General features: G+C 42.6%; 1 protein-coding gene across 3 annotated transcripts in view; it reads right to left on the bottom strand.

The window, feature by feature from the left end:
* Positions 1-1604: 1604 nt before the first annotated feature.
* mctp2a (multiple C2 domains, transmembrane 2a) overlaps positions 1605-19141 on the bottom strand; it is a 31784-nt gene continuing 14247 nt past the window's right edge. The window contains exons 18-23 of one of the 3 annotated variants that reach the window (XM_076734031.1): positions 11832-11951; positions 10707-10748; positions 5866-5975; positions 5657-5766; positions 4361-4458; positions 1605-2226 (exon numbers count right to left, since the gene is read on the bottom strand). In XM_076734031.1, coding sequence (XP_076590146.1) covers positions 2167-2226; positions 4361-4458; positions 5657-5766; positions 5866-5975; positions 10707-10748; positions 11832-11951 — 540 coding nt within the window. In that variant the 3' untranslated portion in view covers positions 1605-2166. Of the gene's footprint in view, positions 2227-4360; positions 4459-5019; positions 5536-5656; positions 5767-5865; positions 5976-10706; positions 10749-11831; positions 11952-19141 lie in introns of those variants that run through there. The other 2 variants (XM_076734032.1, XM_076734033.1) reach the window with 2 other exon arrangements.

The following is a 19141-nucleotide window of genomic DNA, read 5'->3' on the forward strand; positions in this document are numbered from 1 at the left end:
GATGGATGCTCTTTCACCAGCGTGCTACTGCTGAGGAGGGGGGCACCCGGCCGCGATGCTCAGTCCCCCAATCAGTTAGAACAAACTCCCATTGGTGGTGTCCAAGCCTCAGTTCAGCCCAACTTCAGTTCTAACTATGTATATTTTAAAAGACAGTAGCTGCCACTCAGAAAGCAGGTAAGGGAGGAAACTCACTGTTTCCTCTTTTACCTGCTTTCTGTCTTTAAAGCTGCAGAGGGTAACAATTCAATCACTCGTTGATACCATCACTGTGGCATTAAGCGTGATGAACCAGGAGCTCCATGTGGAGCCGGGACGTGTTGTTCTATACTTTGTGCCATTGTAGGAAAACAAGGTTAGAAAATAAATTAGAAATTTATCACAGGTTGAGGGATTTTGTGCAGGATTTGACTTCCACTTTCTCCAGTGCTCGCATCACTTTAAAACAAAGTGTGGAGATCGGTCTGGCTATGAGAGGCTAGGCTTTCACCATCTGAAGGAATGTCAACACGCATCTGCATTTGCAGGGTAGCCAATAGGAATGGCATCTCTCCGAAGTGACCTGTGATTGGCCAAAGTCTCCCGTCACAGCCTAGACTTTCTAAAGCCTGAAAACAGAGCCAAGAGGAGGCGCAGAAGTCTAGTTTTCTCTCAAACCACTTGAATTACAATACACTGAATTTGGTTATTATGGAATTTTGGCCCAATGAAAAATAAACAGCCTGAAACAGCTTCAACTGCTCTGTATATTGTCTATCTCAAATAATGAATAAGTGCAGTATGATTTTTTTTGAAGGAAATTGTCGCAACTGTTTTGTGAAAATCAAACTGCCAAAATGTTTCAATGATTGATTTTTTGTGTGTAAAATAAATATGGATGAGAAAATTGATGAAGGATACACTACGTCCCTGTACTTGGAAAAACTATTGTGGGGAGACAGATGGAAAAACCAGAGTATGTGTGCGTGTGTGTGTGTGTGTGTGTGTGTGTGTAACCATTAGATAGGCCAGGTGATTTTAGTGGAAATGTAAAGCACTAAGTGCTGAGGATGGAGAGAGCACTCTCTGTGAGATGAGCTCTTTCTCTCTCATCTGGACCCTGTTATTGTGAGAAGGCAACAAAGCAATGCATTAGGAAGCACACTGGAGCCACACAGCTTTGATGTGAGCTCGGTAACCAAGGCGCAGCGGTGGCCGGTGTGTGAGCTCTGTTCCAATGGCTGTGTTGTGTAATCAGATGTGTTTACTGTGTATTCAAGTAAAGAAGTGGTGTAATCCATCCTCACTAGAGTGCAGTTATTGAAAAAACACGGGCAAAAACAAGAGCTCAAACTGATCAAGATTCTTTATTCAGGATTCTTGCAAATGCTCCATTTGATGATGCACACACGATAGTAAGTAAAAATAAAACTCTAAAATTAATCAGTCTGACATACAGTAACATAAAACTTTACTTAAAAAAATAAAGTCAGCTGGAAATTCTACACATTCATATAAATATATAGTTGTTGCTGAGATAAAATGAAGAAAGCAGTATATTATGTATAGTAAATCCTTACCATAGAAAGAAAGGTAACGTGCAGAATTCTGTCCTAATATTTAAAATATACAACCAAAAATACTATTTTCATTATTATTTCAAAATTGATTGCAATATATATGACCATACATATGGCCTTTTTTGACCTTTAATTATATTAACACGTGGAAGAAGAATAAAAAATGCCATGGTTTGGTTTCCAGCTTAAGATTGCATTAACTTTACCTTGAAGCAAATTTCTCAGTTTCACCAAAGTCAAAAACAAAGCAACAGTGGAGGTCTAAGGTAAGCAAAACCTGATGCTTTTCATTCCTTTTTTAAATTATATCCAAAGATGAAGGCTGAGCCTTGCAGCGCTCTCTTTTCTTTACCTCCAGGCTTGTGATTGACAGCGCCATGTGCTGCCCTCCTAGCTGCTGCAGTTCACAGCCTCTGTCAGGGGGGTGGCAAACACACAAGCCAGAGAGCGGCTGGCTGCCCCTCAGCAGCAGGGGGCAGAGTTAGGGTGGTACGGTGGGGTGCACGGGGTCATGGGCTCTGCTGGCACGGGAGCATTGTTGTCAGGTGGACTGTGTCGGGCCGTATTCATAAGGAGACCAGCCTTTCATCCAGCGTGTCCGCCGAGCTTACCTTTTCCTCCGTGGCTGGCTCTGACTGGTGGGCGCTCTCAGAGTGCTGTACTGCACCTGTAAAAACAAACAGGAGTTTGGTCAGAGGCAGGTAATCCGAGCTCAGTGGAGCGCACGGTAATGGCTCCCCTGAGGAGAGCTGGTGCAGGGGAAAGCGAGGCGGGCTCGCCTGTAATGAATCATTTTTTAAACACAGGAGCAGAGGGGATTAATCACAGGGAGGAAGGATTTGAAGAGTCAAGGGTTCCGTACCAGTGTACGCCCCCCTCATTCTGCACCACTATCACAATATTAGAAACAGACATCAACTGTTGAGATGACCTGCCAGGCCAGTGAGGGAGTTGCAAACTGCATAATCACTCACTGTAAGTTATGTCCCCGAAAGAAAACTTTGCTAAAGACAGAGAACAGTATAAATGGAGTGCTGTTCAAGTAAGAAACATTGGTTGACGTGTAACTTTCTTCACAGCTTAACAGACCGTTTGCGTGACTTTGATTTCTTCAGCGAAACACGAGACCTGAGATGTGACATCTGAACTTAGAACCTCCTGTTTTCTTTTTTCTTAAGATAGATTTCCTTTTCCGGAAATTCCTCAATGTTCAAAAGGATTTACAAAATGAATTTATGTTGTAGGATCACGTTCTCTTTGACATTCAATAAATTTGATTCAATTGTCCGTATTTTTTTTTTTTTTTTTTTAACAGCCACCATAATCTAAGGAGGTCTGATCATAGGGAAAACTGAAAAGGAGAAGAGCTGGAATTTGAAAACTTGCTTTTGAAGCATGCTTGCTGAGCTCAAACAATGCAGTGAATCTGTTGAATAAAGGTAAGAACTCTATGCTAATTAGCTGGTCTCCATTATTAGAATGGGAGATGGAATGTGGGAACAAAGTGACTGCCTCCTGCATCAGAACATGAAACTGTCCTCAGAACTGACAGATGCTTCTTATTTCAGGACAGACACAGTGTTGTCAGAAGTCCCCGTTTGAGGCAGACTTTGTAGATGTGCACAGGCACTAATTGCCAAGTCACATTTGCAAGAAAGACAGGAGTCAATTTTCAGCCTTTGTGGTGTTTTTGTGTCCACACCTATTTGAGGATTGAAGTTCTAAGTCAACAAAAACAAAATATGTGGTCTATTGTTTTGGGTCTCCTGTGTATATGATGTTAGGGTTATTTTTCACAGTACATAATGAAACATACTTATGATGAATCTTAAAGGTGTTTTGTTTTTTATGATTGGAGCTATTTTCAAGATGTAGTTTCTCTTTTAAACCGGGCTAAAAAGTATTGTTTCCCTGAGATTTGAAAGTGAGTCATTTTCAAAGCTCAAACATTGTATCCCAATGGGGAAGAAGACACACAAAGGATTCTGAATCAAAAATGTATTCACCACCTTGTTTTGCCAACTCAGTCAGCCAAATCTCAAACAACACAGGCTCCCTCCAACATCACAGAGAAGTCAGGAATGGCTTGCTGCAGGAGGACATCAAGGGTGCAGCAGAGAAACAGACTGGGGTGAGAGTGTCTTTCCAGATCCAGACTGTCAGGGTTTCTCGCTGAATTCCGTCTGGCGAGTTACCTGGGAGATGAAGGCCCAGTGTGGCACTTCATTTCCTGGCCCGAGCAAAATTCTCAGTCAGAGAACGGCGAGCACCCAGCACCACTTACAACACCCTGACAGCTCTCTTCAGCTCTGTGATGTAAATGCAAATGACATATCAGCCATGGCTAATATGTAATCACATATGGCACCCAGCAAGACGACTGGGGCTCACGACTACATTAATTGACTCTACCACCCTGAAGTTGACTGAGGCCACATCAGAGTTTCTGCGCTGACACAACAGCCAGACACGTCAGGAGCCCTCTGCCAACCCTCGGCCAATCACCGGCTTTAATGTCACAGCGCTTCAATCAGACAGACAAAATTGCTAATAACGGACGAGGCTGCAGCAATAAGGCTGAGGACAGATCTGAGCATCTCCTCACTCAGGCACTACGGCGACTACATGGAGCTGCGCTGAGGAATAATTGGGCCAGGGCTGCTTTAAAGGCGAGAGTCCATTAATAATCAAACAAAGCCAGAGGATATATTTCTGCAACACTTGGGAATTCTGGTACAGCAAATAATGCAGACATCTTCAGGGAATTCCCTCCCTATCTGTATGTAAAATTGGACCCTTACCTTTTGAACATCAGAAGGCACCCTCTTGAGGAAATCCAGTATTTCATTATTGTCAATAGTATATGGGTTGCGCAGCTTCTTGGTAAATTTGTTAACGCCTGTGAAAACAAGAACACATTAATAAATAAAGGTGTCACACCAACCAGCATATTTTTACACAGTTTTACAGTGTAAAGAATAACAATAATAAAAAGAGTTGTGTAACCCTATCTGTGCACAGTATAGAGTTCCCACCAGTGTGTCTGTAACTGCATTATATGATGCTGTTTCAATTGATCCCTTTCAGCCAAAATGAATTTAAGCCAGGTCAATACAATGGAGACAACCATGGATAAAACCGTACTTTATCAATTAAAGCAGATGAAGAACGCTAACTCCAGTTGGAAAAACAGGCACAACATCCATGACAACTTTTCCTCACTTTTGTTTGCTTCAACCTGATCATCTCTAGCACATCTATATTTACTTTGCACATGGCTGCTTACCACAGAGAAAAAAAGATCTCTGGGGTCTTGTAATGGGACCATTATATTCACAGCTTGGTACTGCCTGTACCTCAACATGCAGACAAAGAACCTAAGGACTTAAATATGTGCAAGCAACTTGAAAGGCTTGCCTTGCAACCACAGAGATGGGGGTTAACTGGGGAGGCAGAGGAGTGTCTCAGACTGTGTGTTTTTGTTTGATATGATGGTTTTTTGGTATTGATTGTGTTGAAGGCAGTGTGGAAGTACAGTGGTTGTGGGCTTACAGCTGGAGGAGGAGAGCCTGTTATGGGCGGCATATCTCCCTGACCACTGAGATGACTGTCTATTCTGTATGACTACAGCAGATAATGAGAGGCTAGACCAGGAGGCTACAGACTGCCCAAGGACATCATGTATTATATACAGCTTGCTACTCTACCTCTGCTTTGTTTTCACACAAACCCTGGGCCTCGCCTCTGCTGGGCTCTGCTACATCAGCCCACACTGAGCAGCGCAAACCTCTGCAGCCGTCTGATCTCTGTGTATCTGCAGAGGTGTAGGGATGGCAGAGTTCTTACATTACTGTACTTCATTAAATCATGGATTTCCAGTTAGGAAGATTGAATAAGAGTTGTGTTTTGCAACAGCGGAATGGGCGTTGATTTTTATACAATTTGCTTGGATGTGTTGGTCTTAGTAATGAAAGATCTATCAAGAAACAGAAAGTGGGAGTTTGTTAGCGTTTAGTGCACTTTTAGCGATGCTTTTTTTTTTTTTTTGTCATTTACAATTTTATGAATTCGAACGTTTTTGCAGATGTAGAACTTACCCCATATCAGCACAATGTATCGAAGTGGGATCAAATACAACAGCGCTGTTGCCACAAAGAGCACCAAGCAGGCCAGGCAAGACAAGAACGGCACAGACCAGTTGAAGATGCTATAAAAGAATAATTGGGTCAGACTATTGCAACGTTGCATTAAAAAAAACAGGAATTTCAAGAAGCTTTAGAAGACACGTATAAAATGTGCAAATTACTTCTTGATTCGCTCTCCGATGTTTGCAATTTCCTCCAAGACATTCTGGACAGCCAGTACTACTTCCTGCACCATATGTATTTTATCCATCAAACCTTTTTTTCCAGATTCCTAAAAAAAGAAACAAACAAAAAAAAAGCACAGACACTGATGAGGTACACTGTATGTCAATTGTTGGGCAGGGTAGACAAAGCCCAGTTTATCTCTGCTGTGCTATTACGTGTGATTTATCTATTGAATGGCCCATAATGAGCAAACACTGTACATCTTCAGACTATGCTTTTGAAGATGAGACAGACTCGGTGCTCAGAAGCTGTTATGTGGATGGCTGAGAGATTTCAGCTTTTGTCCGCCACATACAATAGAGCTGTTGCACAAGTGCAGCACAATCAAGACTCTCTGGTAGATGAAAAGTACACAAAATGGCCATCTGCAATCAGGCAGACTAGACGACCTAGACAAGAAGTGCAGGGGGCCTCACAACTTAGGAAAGATTCCATTCCAGCAGCCTGCACAGGACAAGTCTGAACACGCTTTAGGAAATCTGTCAGGTTTGCTAACCTAACCGAACGTTCACCCCGCTCAGAACACCAGTTGGATGTTCACTCCTTCACCCGAATCGTTCTTGCCACAGCTAACACTGCACACAAAGTATTATTTGCTTTTAATGCGCTGACATAATAACGTCCGAGTCTGGCGAAGCAATAAGTCAACATGTGAGAGGGGTTGGAGGGTTTGTCTCAAAATGAAATGAATGTGATCACATCAAGGCTGAAAATAACGACCAGCGTGAAGCCTTCCAGAGGCAGAGGAGTGACTTGAGATAACACAAGTAACACAAGCTAAAGAGGGATGAGAACCCTCACATCAAACGGAGGAAATAATGACAGGAATGATGACAGAGGGAGAAGGGGAATGAGTGTGTTGGGGGAGGGCGCTCTGATGGACCCTAACAGGAGGCTTGAGGATGTCTATATGTTTATGTTACAAGTCAGCCGCAGCAGCAGCCTGTGTGCACTGACAGGGTCCAGACAGAATGCCTTTATCAGAGCTTCATGAGACAGCCCCTGGGAACACACTGTCTGCCAGCACACAGAGACTCCCCACTGTCAGGCCCGCTCTTCTCCACGAAAGGCGCAGGAAGAGAGCAATTCCCACACTAGCGGAGCCTCCCCCACTGGGCTCAGATCTGGACAGACACTGGAGGCTCAGCACTGTCCAAAAAAGGAGAAACTATCACAAATATGCTTCCTTTGAGATTAACATCTCATGGTCTCATCACGACGGAAGAGGACTATCTGTGTTTCTGCATCATCTTGCTCCACTCCACTGCGCTGAGGGCACTGAGCAAACCTTTATGTGTGTCCTTTACTCCACATCAGGTGTTAATTGAGCTCTCATCCTAAGTTTATTTTGAAAGCGGGGAACACTGTTAGAGTCTGCTAAAAGCCATTACAATCCGTGTCGGTTAGCTCCTGATGGACCCAGAGAGCCATGGATTGGGAAATGATAGCTCACTCGATATGGAGCCTCATCAGATAGGCTCACATTCCTTTTCATATTTTCATTGAAAGATGTTTAAGCGACCCAATTACATGATTTAGAATTCAAATCTAATAAGAGATATGAAGCATTATTTAGCTGCAGTGGACACACATGCAAGGTAAATTGTGCCAGAAGTACAGCTCAGCGCAGGGGGGGGGGGGGGAAAGGAGGAAACCATATTGGCTTTCATTTCTAAAAGGAAAAACAGACAAATAGACGTACTCTGAAGTGTGCATCAAGAGGCAGAGCTCTCATGATTATCATTATTCATGTGCTTTAAGATTCTTGAAATCCTCCATCTCCTTAGCGACCAAAACTGAAGTCCGTCGCACATTAATCATTTGATGATATTCTTTATCTTTGTTCATTTCTCTTTTCAGCATGTTCACGAGTGCAGAGAAAACAAAAATAAATAAAAGATCTCCTTCTGAAATGGGAAAGGATGGGTAAACTGGGGATGGACTAAATGAATCCTAAATGTGTACTGATTAGAAAACCTGTGTGAAATCATATTCTCATTTCAGATAAAATTGTAAAACCTTCCTTTTAAGGTGCGGTAATGGAGAACCAATTTGATCTCCTGCACAAAGGTAAACATACTCTCACAGACACGTGGGGCGTTATCAAAGGCTGGAAAAAGCTCATTTAGCATCACTTTAATTAGAATAAACGGTGCCAAATTTGAATTCTCAGACTGAATATTTTTCCAGTGACTTTTTCGACAAAGATAAGAATTGCATCTAAATGAAAAACACCTGTGTTCCAGGCAAATTACCGCTAAAGCCAGCTAAAATAAGCTAACAAACAATTTGCTGGGATAAAACACTGAAAAAGCTTTCATGTGCTGCTTTAATGTGCTGCTGGATCCGTGTGCGGTAGCTCTCATCATGCACACCACAGATCATGACATGGGCAGTCTGTCTGACTGGTGAGCTCAAGGAGACCCAGCGGTGACTGTGGACTATCGGGTGAGAGATGGAGTAACCCCCCAGCCCAGTCTAGCACCCCCACAACCACCTCCTCACCCTCCCCCCAACTCCCCTGGGCTAGGCTCTGGGAGCAAGTCAACCCCAGACCAGCAGTGCCAGCCGGGGGGCAATGAAAAGGCTGTTTCATCTTCCCTGTTCATTGCTATTGGAGATCTATGGGCTTGTTTTGCCTCTCTGTTTCTTTATGTTATGATTAAATATTGTCTATCTGCACAATTGATACCTAAGGCCAAAGGGAAGTCACTTTGCCCACACATAATTTGTAAGCTGTCTCTTTCCCTGAGGACAGATTTGTTCACAGGCAGAGAATCTGTTCTGTATTATCCTGCTGTAACACTGCCTTGCCTTTCGTCTCTCTTTAACGTCATGCCTTCACATTCTTGCTGCTCTGTCTGAGGTTTAAATATTTCCTTCCTCAAGGGGGAGAAAAGGGGGATAAAAACATATTTGAGTGGTAATCATAACCTTCTCAGAGGGAAAAGCCTTTATTCACATGTTACAGGAAAGACTAGGGAGGAAAAAAAAGCAAAGGCTTTGAAGTCATCAAATTTAACACTGATCACTCTTTAACCCCAAATATTTTTAAAGAAGACTTTGATAGGAGGTGTAAAGCTACACTGCTTGATCTAACTGCATGATATCACATTCAAGTGACAGCAAGACCATAACAAGACTTTCAAATAAGCCACTTTAAATTAAAGCTGACAGCTTAAAACAAACATGGGTGACTGCTTAATTAGTAAATGAAAGGAGATATTTCATTTCCTCTGAGTGTGAAAGGGCTTAGGGAAGCTCATGGAAAACCTTTCAAAAAGCTTTAAAGAGGCGAAGGCTGAGTTCAGAAACACATGCAATGCACTGAGCCAATCTTAAACCTTTCTACATTGGAAAAAGTAAAGATTCCTGAATTATATATTGAGGTTTCAAGGTAAAGACAAATGTAATAACAGTTCTATGATATTACATTCAGTGCATCTACATAATCCTGTCTGATTCAATATTGATAAATATTCATAAATGCACTGAATTTTCTGTATGACCGCTGTTTGTTTAAGCACTGATTTGCCTGTTTCCCTCGCCATGATAGCAAGTGTGGCTTGTGTGTGCAGACATATCATGCGAGTTTCATCTGTGAATTAGCCCATCCTTTCAGACAGGATTTGGTGGATGTGCCTGTGTTTTTAAAAGAATCTGGCTTTTTTCACAGCCTCAGGTCATCACAACAGAATATATTGAGCGCATTATGGATATGAATCCTGGGCCTAGACACGCAGCACAAGGGTCAACGCTCGGAGGCTTTGCGTTAGCTCCACACTTCATTGCCATAAAGCAATAATACACATCCCTGTTAACTCTTCCTTCTTTTCAGAAAACAGTGGGATGAGCATAATTGAATATTATGTGCTGTGGGGAAGTGTAATTTTCAGGCTACTTAAAGATTTCCTGTTGTTTTGTTTTCCAAGAGACACTGGAGAGATATATTAATAAACATCATCATTTATGATTTCTCACAAACGAACAAGTGAAAATGACTGATAACCTCTGGGGCAAAGTCTAAGTTTACTGCTGTGTTATTGTACTTTGTTCATTTGTCATGGTGCTAAAAGGTCATTCTCATCCTAACTATCACATTTAGACAATGATGATACGAAACAAAAAAAAAAATGTACTGATTTTATCCCCAGCAGCTGTGCAAAATCTAATTGATGGTGCTGTTTAAATTTGATTTATAGATTTTCAAAGGGCTGCAGTATCTCAGTGGAGTACATTTGTAGAATGACACTGAATACCCAGAGGAACAGAATAAAGAGCTACATGCTACAACTGTTTCATAGATGTTGCCCTCATTTGGGATGCATGAAAATATTTCTATTCTTAGTTAGAAAGGAGCCTCTGCGAAGTATCTGTCATTGTGACTATGCTAAAATACTGACTAGAGCCTGCATGGCTCTTTTGGTGAAACCTTTTCTAAGAAGCAGATGTTGATCTGTAGAAGAATAACAGCTATTTGCTGAACCAGGGATTTGTACTCACCATAAGCACCATACGAAAAGGCAGACGCTGTTATGTGTTTGATTTAACCTTGGTTATTCACAAAGAAATATTAGCATGGCTCACACATCTGAGATGTCCGAAAACGATTTTTACACAAGTCATTGAGTAAGGTCACTATGAAATGTTAAAACAGTCAGTGTTAATGGCAAACCTTAAAAGATGCATATACATTTATAGTGAAAATTGAGAAATGATAGCTTGCCTCCAAAACATATTATCCCTTAAAACGTTAGAAAGAGACAAGATAAAATACCTTCTCGTCTTCCTCTTCGTCGTCACCCATGCTCACGTTCACCTAAAAGAAAATAAAGGGTAGTGGGTGATTTCAAACGAACGCGACATGTGGGCACTGGAGCATTTTTAACAAACACCTAGTAATGAAATTTTCTTTGAGTACATTCACCCCTATTGGGAGAGGCTTGTTTCCATAGAGACTGCATCACAGGGGTGACCTCACACAAAAGGAGAGGTGAAAGAGGGCCTTCCTCACAAGAGCACTGTCACACCAAAGCAATCTCATTTCTCCACAACATAAGCACACAGAAAAACAGAAAGAGGGGAAAAAAACACATTTAATTTGGATGCTGTTGCCTAGATCACTTTATATCAAGTCATCCCTGACCCCAATGTGGTGCACACTGTGACATTGCCTGGGAACAGAGCTGTGTCATTGCCAGCCAGAGGGTCACAGAGGGGTGGCAGAGTCTCCGCACTGGATATGAGGGTGAGCCTGGGCTTTAACATTGTCCAGGGACGGCATCTTTGCCAGCAGCCATAAACACAATCACCGGGCTGGGTATGTTGCTTCAGGGAGGGTGTGTGAGCAGGCCAGGCCCCTGGCTGGCCGGTGAGAAGGCTTACAACACGGTGAAATTGGGGGGCAGTCGAAGTGTGAAAGGCATTAACCTTCACAGACATGTGTAGGGCAAACATAATTTCCATAACAGCAGATAGAGATAGTGGTATGTTGTGGGGAGAACTATAGTCTTGCATTTACAGATGTGGTGAGACTGTTTCAACAGACTGTAGGCTATACATACATTTACAGTGATTGAATTTTAGTGGCTTCTTACTGCTTTGTGTTTTATTGGGCCTCTGAAGACAATGTAGAAACAAATAGCTATAAAACACGTAGAATGCTGCAACAACTGACTGTACTGTGAGGTGCATTTTATAGAACAGCTCCAGTATTATACAGTATAGTGTAAGAGCTGTTCATTAACATCACTGTAAAACTGCAATTTGTCTAATGTGTGCAAAAAGGATTTCATTGCATCAGGGTGTGGGTTAACATGTAGATAGAACTTGCACCGCTAGGGCATGCGCCCACCGATGTGCGTGGATGAATACTGAAGGGTGCAGGGTACTCGTCACTCACCAGGTCCTGGTTGGAGCTGGCCTTCTCTGCAGTGAGTTGGAAGTAGTGCCATCCAATGAGCAGAAGCAGGAAGAGGGGCAGCATGAAGAGCTCCCAGTGCCACACCGTCACAAGGAAAATCTGAGAAGACAGGACATGACAGCATAACGCAAAGCCCATCACACTATAGCAGGGACACAGCTTTCAAATCCCAGCAAGCCTGCTCCCAAAACAAAATATATAATGGGTTTAACCACATCCTAAATCTCATGAAAAGCACTACAGACTGTAAAGCCTCTGAGATTTACAGCCGATGGCAACAGATTTTACTCTTAGTGGTTTGAAAGTAACAGACATTCAGGGACAACTTTTAATATCTTGAAATCCTATTTATATACACCAATAACACTGTGCTGGCAGAGTGCCTTACTGCAGAACAGAAAGTATGACATGGATAGGCATGGTATGCTGTCTTTTAACTAGCACATCAAATCCTCTTAGATTCGGAGACAGCGAGGCTCTCTGACGAGGCGCATATGGCAACTGGAGAAGCATTTGAAACATTTACCCCCTCCGTGGTGATGATACTGAGAAAAGCCAAGACCCCTGGTAGAAATAAGATGGATCACACTGAATGAGTAATCCCTCATAATTCTGTAAAGGAGTGGTGCTAAGCACGTTGCACAACACCCACTGCATTTCACAGTAGAGCACTAATTGGACGGCTGCATTTAAACCCATTTAGTGACAGCCTAATGAGTCTGTCTCCAACTGAAATTATCAGGAATGTGTGAGGAGGATCACACCAGCAGGTCGACAGGGATGAAATAAAAATGCCCCCCACAGCAAGTTGAATCTTAAAATCTATTACAGTGTGATTATGCACCAATACACCCAACATATGGTCCACTTTTACTTACCACAGACATCTTTCACAATGTAAATTTCAAATCTTTCTCATACTTTATATGCTACATTTTTGCTAATGAATGTATCATTTGCAACAGTTAGATTAATCCTACTTTCTTAACAAGTTTGTCTAGGTTCATTTGAAAACATTGAGTGTTACTGCTAAGCTGAACCCTCGCGATGGTAACACTACGCAGTCTAGGCTCAGAGAGCTGGAGGCTGCTTAGAGTATGAACAATATGTTCGAGTTAAGCCCGAGACAGGATGTGAAGCACTGGGGCCTTCAGGCCTCAATAGCAGGCCTGTAAACAGCAGACTGCTCCTGTCATAGCAACCATACAGAGTCCGTGCATGTTGCTCTGGGGGCCGGTCTACCTACTGCCACACCAGGCCTAGGTTCAAACGGCCACCAGGGAAACGTGAACCATGAGTAATGCAGACAACACTGTGGCCCAACCGCCCTAGGCTTCACCACTGTACTGCTTATCATCCCTCACTATAACCTGGGAGAGAATGGCTGAGCCAGAGCATCAAGCAGAAGCACAGCGGGATGACCAAGAAATAAAGAAATGAACAATATGTTATTTTTTACAAGAGCTCATTAGAATTACATATACGGCAACAAACTAGAGCTGGTGGGGGATAAAAAAGGTAAACAATGAATATGCATGATGTACAGAGGTAGCTGCAGTACATCTCCCCTCTGTTATGAATAACCTACGTCATGTGTTGTCACCTCAGTTCCCATGAGGCGATTCTAAAGCGACGCTCCCCTCACCCCAGAGGAATTCAGCTGGCTGGTGGACAGGTAGCTTGTCATATTCCCAGTATTCTCATAAAAAAGGAAAAAGAAAAGAGGGGAAAATGTGCCTGGAAACTGACATGAGCCCAGCAGGAATGTTGAACCTCCTTGCCCTCCCTGCAAAAGCTGCTACATTAACCACTAAAGTCTAATTGCTTGGTCTCTGTCTTTCTGTGCAAGTCAACAGAGGGAGCCAATTCATTTCCACCCGGGGAGCCAGCAGAGAGAATCTGTCACAGGTATTCATAATCGCCCACTAATGCAAATTTCTGCTCACCGCGTTCTGGCTCAGTGGACAAGATAAAAGCCTACAGAAATACAATGCCTTGTGTCTAAACTGAGTGCTTAAATGAGGGTATAAACCAAAACTGTCAGAAATATCTCCTCAATTCCTCCCTCATGGTATGTCAGCCCATGTGTTCAGGATTTACATGCTTTTTTAACACCAATAAAAATGATGGAGAGAAACATCTGGGAAAACCTCTCAGATTCCTTCACTCAGGTGCACGTACTGAGACTTCGCCGTCAGATATCCCACGGTAATGAGCAGAGGCAGGACTATACCTTCCCCGTGTCTCCTCGCATTCTCCAGAGTTTCAGCGAAATGGAGACAGAACTAATTCCTCACTAAGTGGTTTATGTTTTATTAGCAAGCAGCTGAGTGATTAAAGGACATGTTGGACAAAGTGCAACCTTTCAGGCGTAAGTGTAAATTTGTATAAAAAATAATCCACATTCTAATTGGCGTTAAAGATGGGCTCCATTTCAGTCTCAAGGGCCTGACAGCATATTTTTTTCATCCGTCAACAAATTACGCACGACAAGCAAAACCTTGAACTTTTTAAACATGGCAATGTTGCACGAGTGGTAACGCAGCCACTGATTTAAACAAAAGGGACATAAAGCAACAAACAAAAGCGAGGCAGGTGATAATTAATGGCATACCTGAGCATTTAGGTGTACACACAGCAGAACTGGATAACGAACGACTTGTAATTGAACAAGTGTTAGTATGTATGTCTGGGAGGAGTGTCTCTAATGTAGGAAACCTCCCTTGACAAACACCATTTAGCTGAAAAATGCCTGTATGATTATGCACAGGGTGCCTCGGGAGGAAAAAAAGAATGAATTAATAAAACTATTAGCACACGGTGGAGTAGATGATGGAGATGCACTCTCCTTAGCCACCTGTAAGCGCTTGGAGAAGGGGGCAACCCTGGGCAGAGCATTTCTGCCAGCAGGGTTAAGAACAGCCTGACAGATTTGTTTTATAGTGCCATTAATATGATTCCACTAAATGCATTCTGCGCCTTCTCATGCAGATCCCCTGGCCAGCAGAATCCAGCACCTAATAATAAAGCACTCAGCGATTAAAAGTGTGAATAAAATAACTTAAAGCTGAGCAAGCATGGCAGCTCCCACCACCCACACTCTCCCAGGAGAGGTAGAAGGGATCGTAGCAGGAACAAAGGGACAAAGACACCCTCTATAAGAGTTTCTACCATCCTGTAAATTGATTAGCAGAGTAGGGGGTGGCCCTGTCCACCAACCCAAACTACTGACTGGCAGACGTACCACCAGACTGCAAGGCTGCCAAATGCTCTCCTTATACACTACAGCAGACAACGGGCTATAAATACAGGCTTCACATCAGCCTAACACACATAATACTGTTGATGAGGCAAATTAATGTAATGTCACAGCACATGAGGCCACACAATATCAGTGTTGTTACTGTAAAAAAACAGCTAACTAAAAAAAAACAAACCCTTCCACTATTTTTTTTTAACATGGTAAATTTCAAAAATACCCTTATTTTTAAGACTATGTACCATCCAAAAACAAGTAAGATTTAATCTTGGCTATATCTTCACTACTCTCTTCAGTTGCACTCCACTTGGAAAGCTAAACAAAGCGAGAAGAGCGCCAGCCAGCATTATGAGGGTCAGTCATGGGGGCTGTGGACGGATGCCAGATTACGTGAACATATACTGAAAGAGTTTAACAAGGCTGACTACAGGCTGCAGGGTTTGTGTATATATGTGTGTGGTTGTCTGAGTGTATGCATGTATTTTTGTGCGTGTGTGCGGGAGACAGAAAAAGGGCAGAATCCGTGTGTGTGACTGTGTGCAAGTATGGGATATACAATATATTAGGAAAATAAATTAAAATTATTATAATTTTAAAATCACGAATGGGAACTGTCTACAAAACCTCGAATAGTCTTTATTCTGACAGAGATGTTCTTTTTTTTTCTGGGTGAAATCAAGGGCAGTAAAATTATCTGCATTACTTCCTCAATTAAAATACAAAAAAAGAGATTAATAATGAATCACAGGCACAAGTAGCAGCTCAGCTCACGCAGGTCTTTTTTTTTTTTTTTTTTTTTTTCTTTCAGCCGGGCTGAAACAGAGTCTGGCTGAGGGCTTATGTTGGGGATAGGAGCGGCAGGCTTTAAAGTAGCTGTAAACGCAGAGCAATGAGACATGTAATTTGTGTTGAGCTTGGGCCAGAGTGGGGACAGGCTTTCAGGGGGTGTCGGAGGCAGAGGAAGCACAGATAAGATTTCTCTTCAGGGCAGGTAGAGTGTGTGGGCAGCTATGGTGCTCTGAGCTAACGCTGAATAAATATTTCACATATGCTCAGCTCAAGTCTTATCGACTGGGGAGAGAGAGAGACAGAGGAAGAGGGGGAGAAAAGGAGAGAGAGGCGGTGTTCGAGTGAGAGCAATAAAATGGGGAATCTCATGTCCCTCTTCAGTGAGGAGAAATCAGTTGTAACAGTTCTGGAGTGTGATGCAATTTACAATTCAATTTTAAAATCAAATACAGTTATAGTAACATTGATATTTGCTGTACCTGAGTTACTTAAGTCAAGTGGTTAGTTTTCCACTTTGTTTTCAGGTATTACTATTACCTTTCTTTATGATAGCTAATAAAAGACAACAAAAGTCCACTTTAGTAATAAATCCATAGCTAAATATAAGCATTAAAAATATATATATTTGTTGGTTAAATTAAAAAATAATGAAGCATAAAAACTGCTGTCTAATTCCACTTAATTCAGTGTTCACCAATTTGCCTAATTTGTAAACAAAAGGTTAGCCACAGCACGGTGCAGTGCAATGGTGATAGCAGCTCTTTATCAAAGCACTGAGGAAGAGCAGCCGTGCAAAGCAAAGGTATTAGCATTTGCTCACGGGGCCAGCTCTGGCCGTTGTCTCCCCGACTGTCTGACACATGCCAGGGCCAGAGTAGCACCAGTATGAGGCTGGAGCGGGGCAGTCAGCGGGGGCCCCGTGGTGCCTGTCAGTGGTGGCTACACTGACCCCACACTCCGGCACTGGCCACTAGTGTTTAATCCGTGTCGGGAGCGTTAACACTGAGCGACCTCCTGGGTGACAGATCTGCCATGTGAGCCTTTTCCCCTGAGGAGGTGGGGAGGGAGTGGCGTGGACTCTCTCTCCCTGTCAGCTCAGCTCACACGCACGTTAACGCGCCGGGGCCAAAACTGGCCCCGGAACAGCCACGCACAAGGGCGGACAGGTCGCCGCCTCGGCTGCCTGGGGAGAGGTGTCCTCTGTGACTAGGAAGGTGGCAAGTATGTTAAAGGCAGTCATTATGATATGCACACACAGACGTACTTCATCGAGGCTGACAACATGCATAATAGAAAACATTAGTACAAGTACAAGTACAACAAATGAGATAAAACCTTACCATCTCAGGAGTCAACATCAACTTCATTTACTTTGCGCTGTTTAATAATGCTAAATAATAATGACAAATTTGGTTAGTTTAAACTGAATCAAATGTGTTCTCAAAGCTTAAATCCATGTCCTCAAACATATAAAAATCAGAACAATTTCACAGCTGTAAGAAAGCGAATAGTAGCAGAGAAAGCTTATTAATCCGACTAATAAGGGGACATGTTTCAAGGTTACATATCGCATTCAGCCAACCTCAAGAGCTGTCAAGTGACACATAGGCATTCAGGGCAGCTTAATAATAACACTGCGTTAAATCAGGAGGCACTGCTGAGCAGTTTGCAAGTAGTCATAGCCTATCATTTAATAATTAATAGACCTCAGACTCAAAACCATGAACACACACATCACCATCACTGCCATCATTTTTTTCCCTGGTAGACACATTCCCACTGCGCAGTCTGTGAGGACTCCCACAGCCACGGAGATTGAGAGAGTGTAGCCCCCATGAGAGTGAAGAATCCCACTCCTTTAAGGCCTCCAACTTTTTTCCAACAGAGACTAAACAGATGCAAAGCAGAAACAAGGAGACAATTCACAGGCGTGCACAGTCCTCTAGCTGTTCGCACAAAAGCTTGGCCACACTGCAATGCAGTAAACCACAAATCGGCAGATCCAAGACTCACAAAGCATCTCATTTTCAGGGACAGTGTTAACAAGAACAATTATGACAACTCTGATTATGGCTTTGATCTCGGCTGGGCTGGTGTTCTGGTTAATGGCCCCGACTGCTGTGGCTCTACACAGGTGGTCTCCCGGGACCTCTGGAGCCAGATCTGACCCTGTCCTGCCCTCATCTGGGGAGACGATGATTCTATCAGCCCCAAAGAAGTGCCCGTTGCAGCTGCCAAGTGTGTTTACAGCTGCACCGCATCAAACATTCATCAAATGCCATCTTTACAGTGTGTGATGTGAGGCAATCAGCATTTCACAGGCTGTCAAATGATGTCTAAAGCGGTTGCTACCTGGCAGTGTCAAAAAGAAAACGGTTCAAATACTCACATAAGGTATACAGGTTTCTTTCTAGTCTAACTCCTGACAGATGAGGTACCTCATATGTTAAAATATTAATTCTACTTAAATACTTAAAGCGGTCTAATGACAGCAAAGCTCAAAATCAGCTTTCAAGTGTAAATGATCCTTTTTCTTTTTTTTTTAACTTTCATCCATTTCATCTAAATCAAAATTGTTCTCAACTTTAAACTTCTGAAGCAGATTAATTTGGCTGGCTAATACATGCTCATTTAGCTTTTTTTTTTTTCTCGTCCCTTTTTTTTGTGAAGGAAACTTGTGTCTCTTGGTCTAATGCACAGAATGGAGGATTTCACTCCAAGTTGTTCCCACAAATGGCTCCTGTTGGGAAAAGTAACTGATCTCCTCAGTGCCTCCGCTCACGTTTCCAGCAGTGCTGTAGCTCCATCTACAGGTCCTATTCTTGTGTGCAGCAAAGAACTCTGGGTGACCCCTACGCAGTCACTGCTGATGTATAGCACATTCATCTCGCTCAGTCTTAGTGAAAAGCACATCTAAAGGCCGTTATTTTATGAAGATTTTAGCTGTCACATTTCCTCTCTCTCTCAGAAAGGAACATGCTGTTGTCAAACTCTTGAAAAGCGCAGATCCTAGGCTCATTACTGTAGCATAAACTAGAAGAGGGGGGAAAAAAAATCCAAATTTCTTGTTTGTATTTCCATTCACTGATGAAAATGTTTATGAGGATTTGCCAGAACTTCGTTTAAATGCGTGAGACAGATTTTTTTTTTTCGTGTTCTTGTTTTTTCTGGGGTTTCTTTTTGTTACATTACCTAATTAGAGAGACTATTTTAAAACTGCTACACATTGGTGGGAAATCGA

This window comes from Chaetodon auriga, chromosome 6 (genome assembly GCF_051107435.1).
Source record: "Chaetodon auriga isolate fChaAug3 chromosome 6, fChaAug3.hap1, whole genome shotgun sequence".
Taxonomy (NCBI): domain Eukaryota; kingdom Metazoa; phylum Chordata; class Actinopteri; order Chaetodontiformes; family Chaetodontidae; genus Chaetodon; species Chaetodon auriga.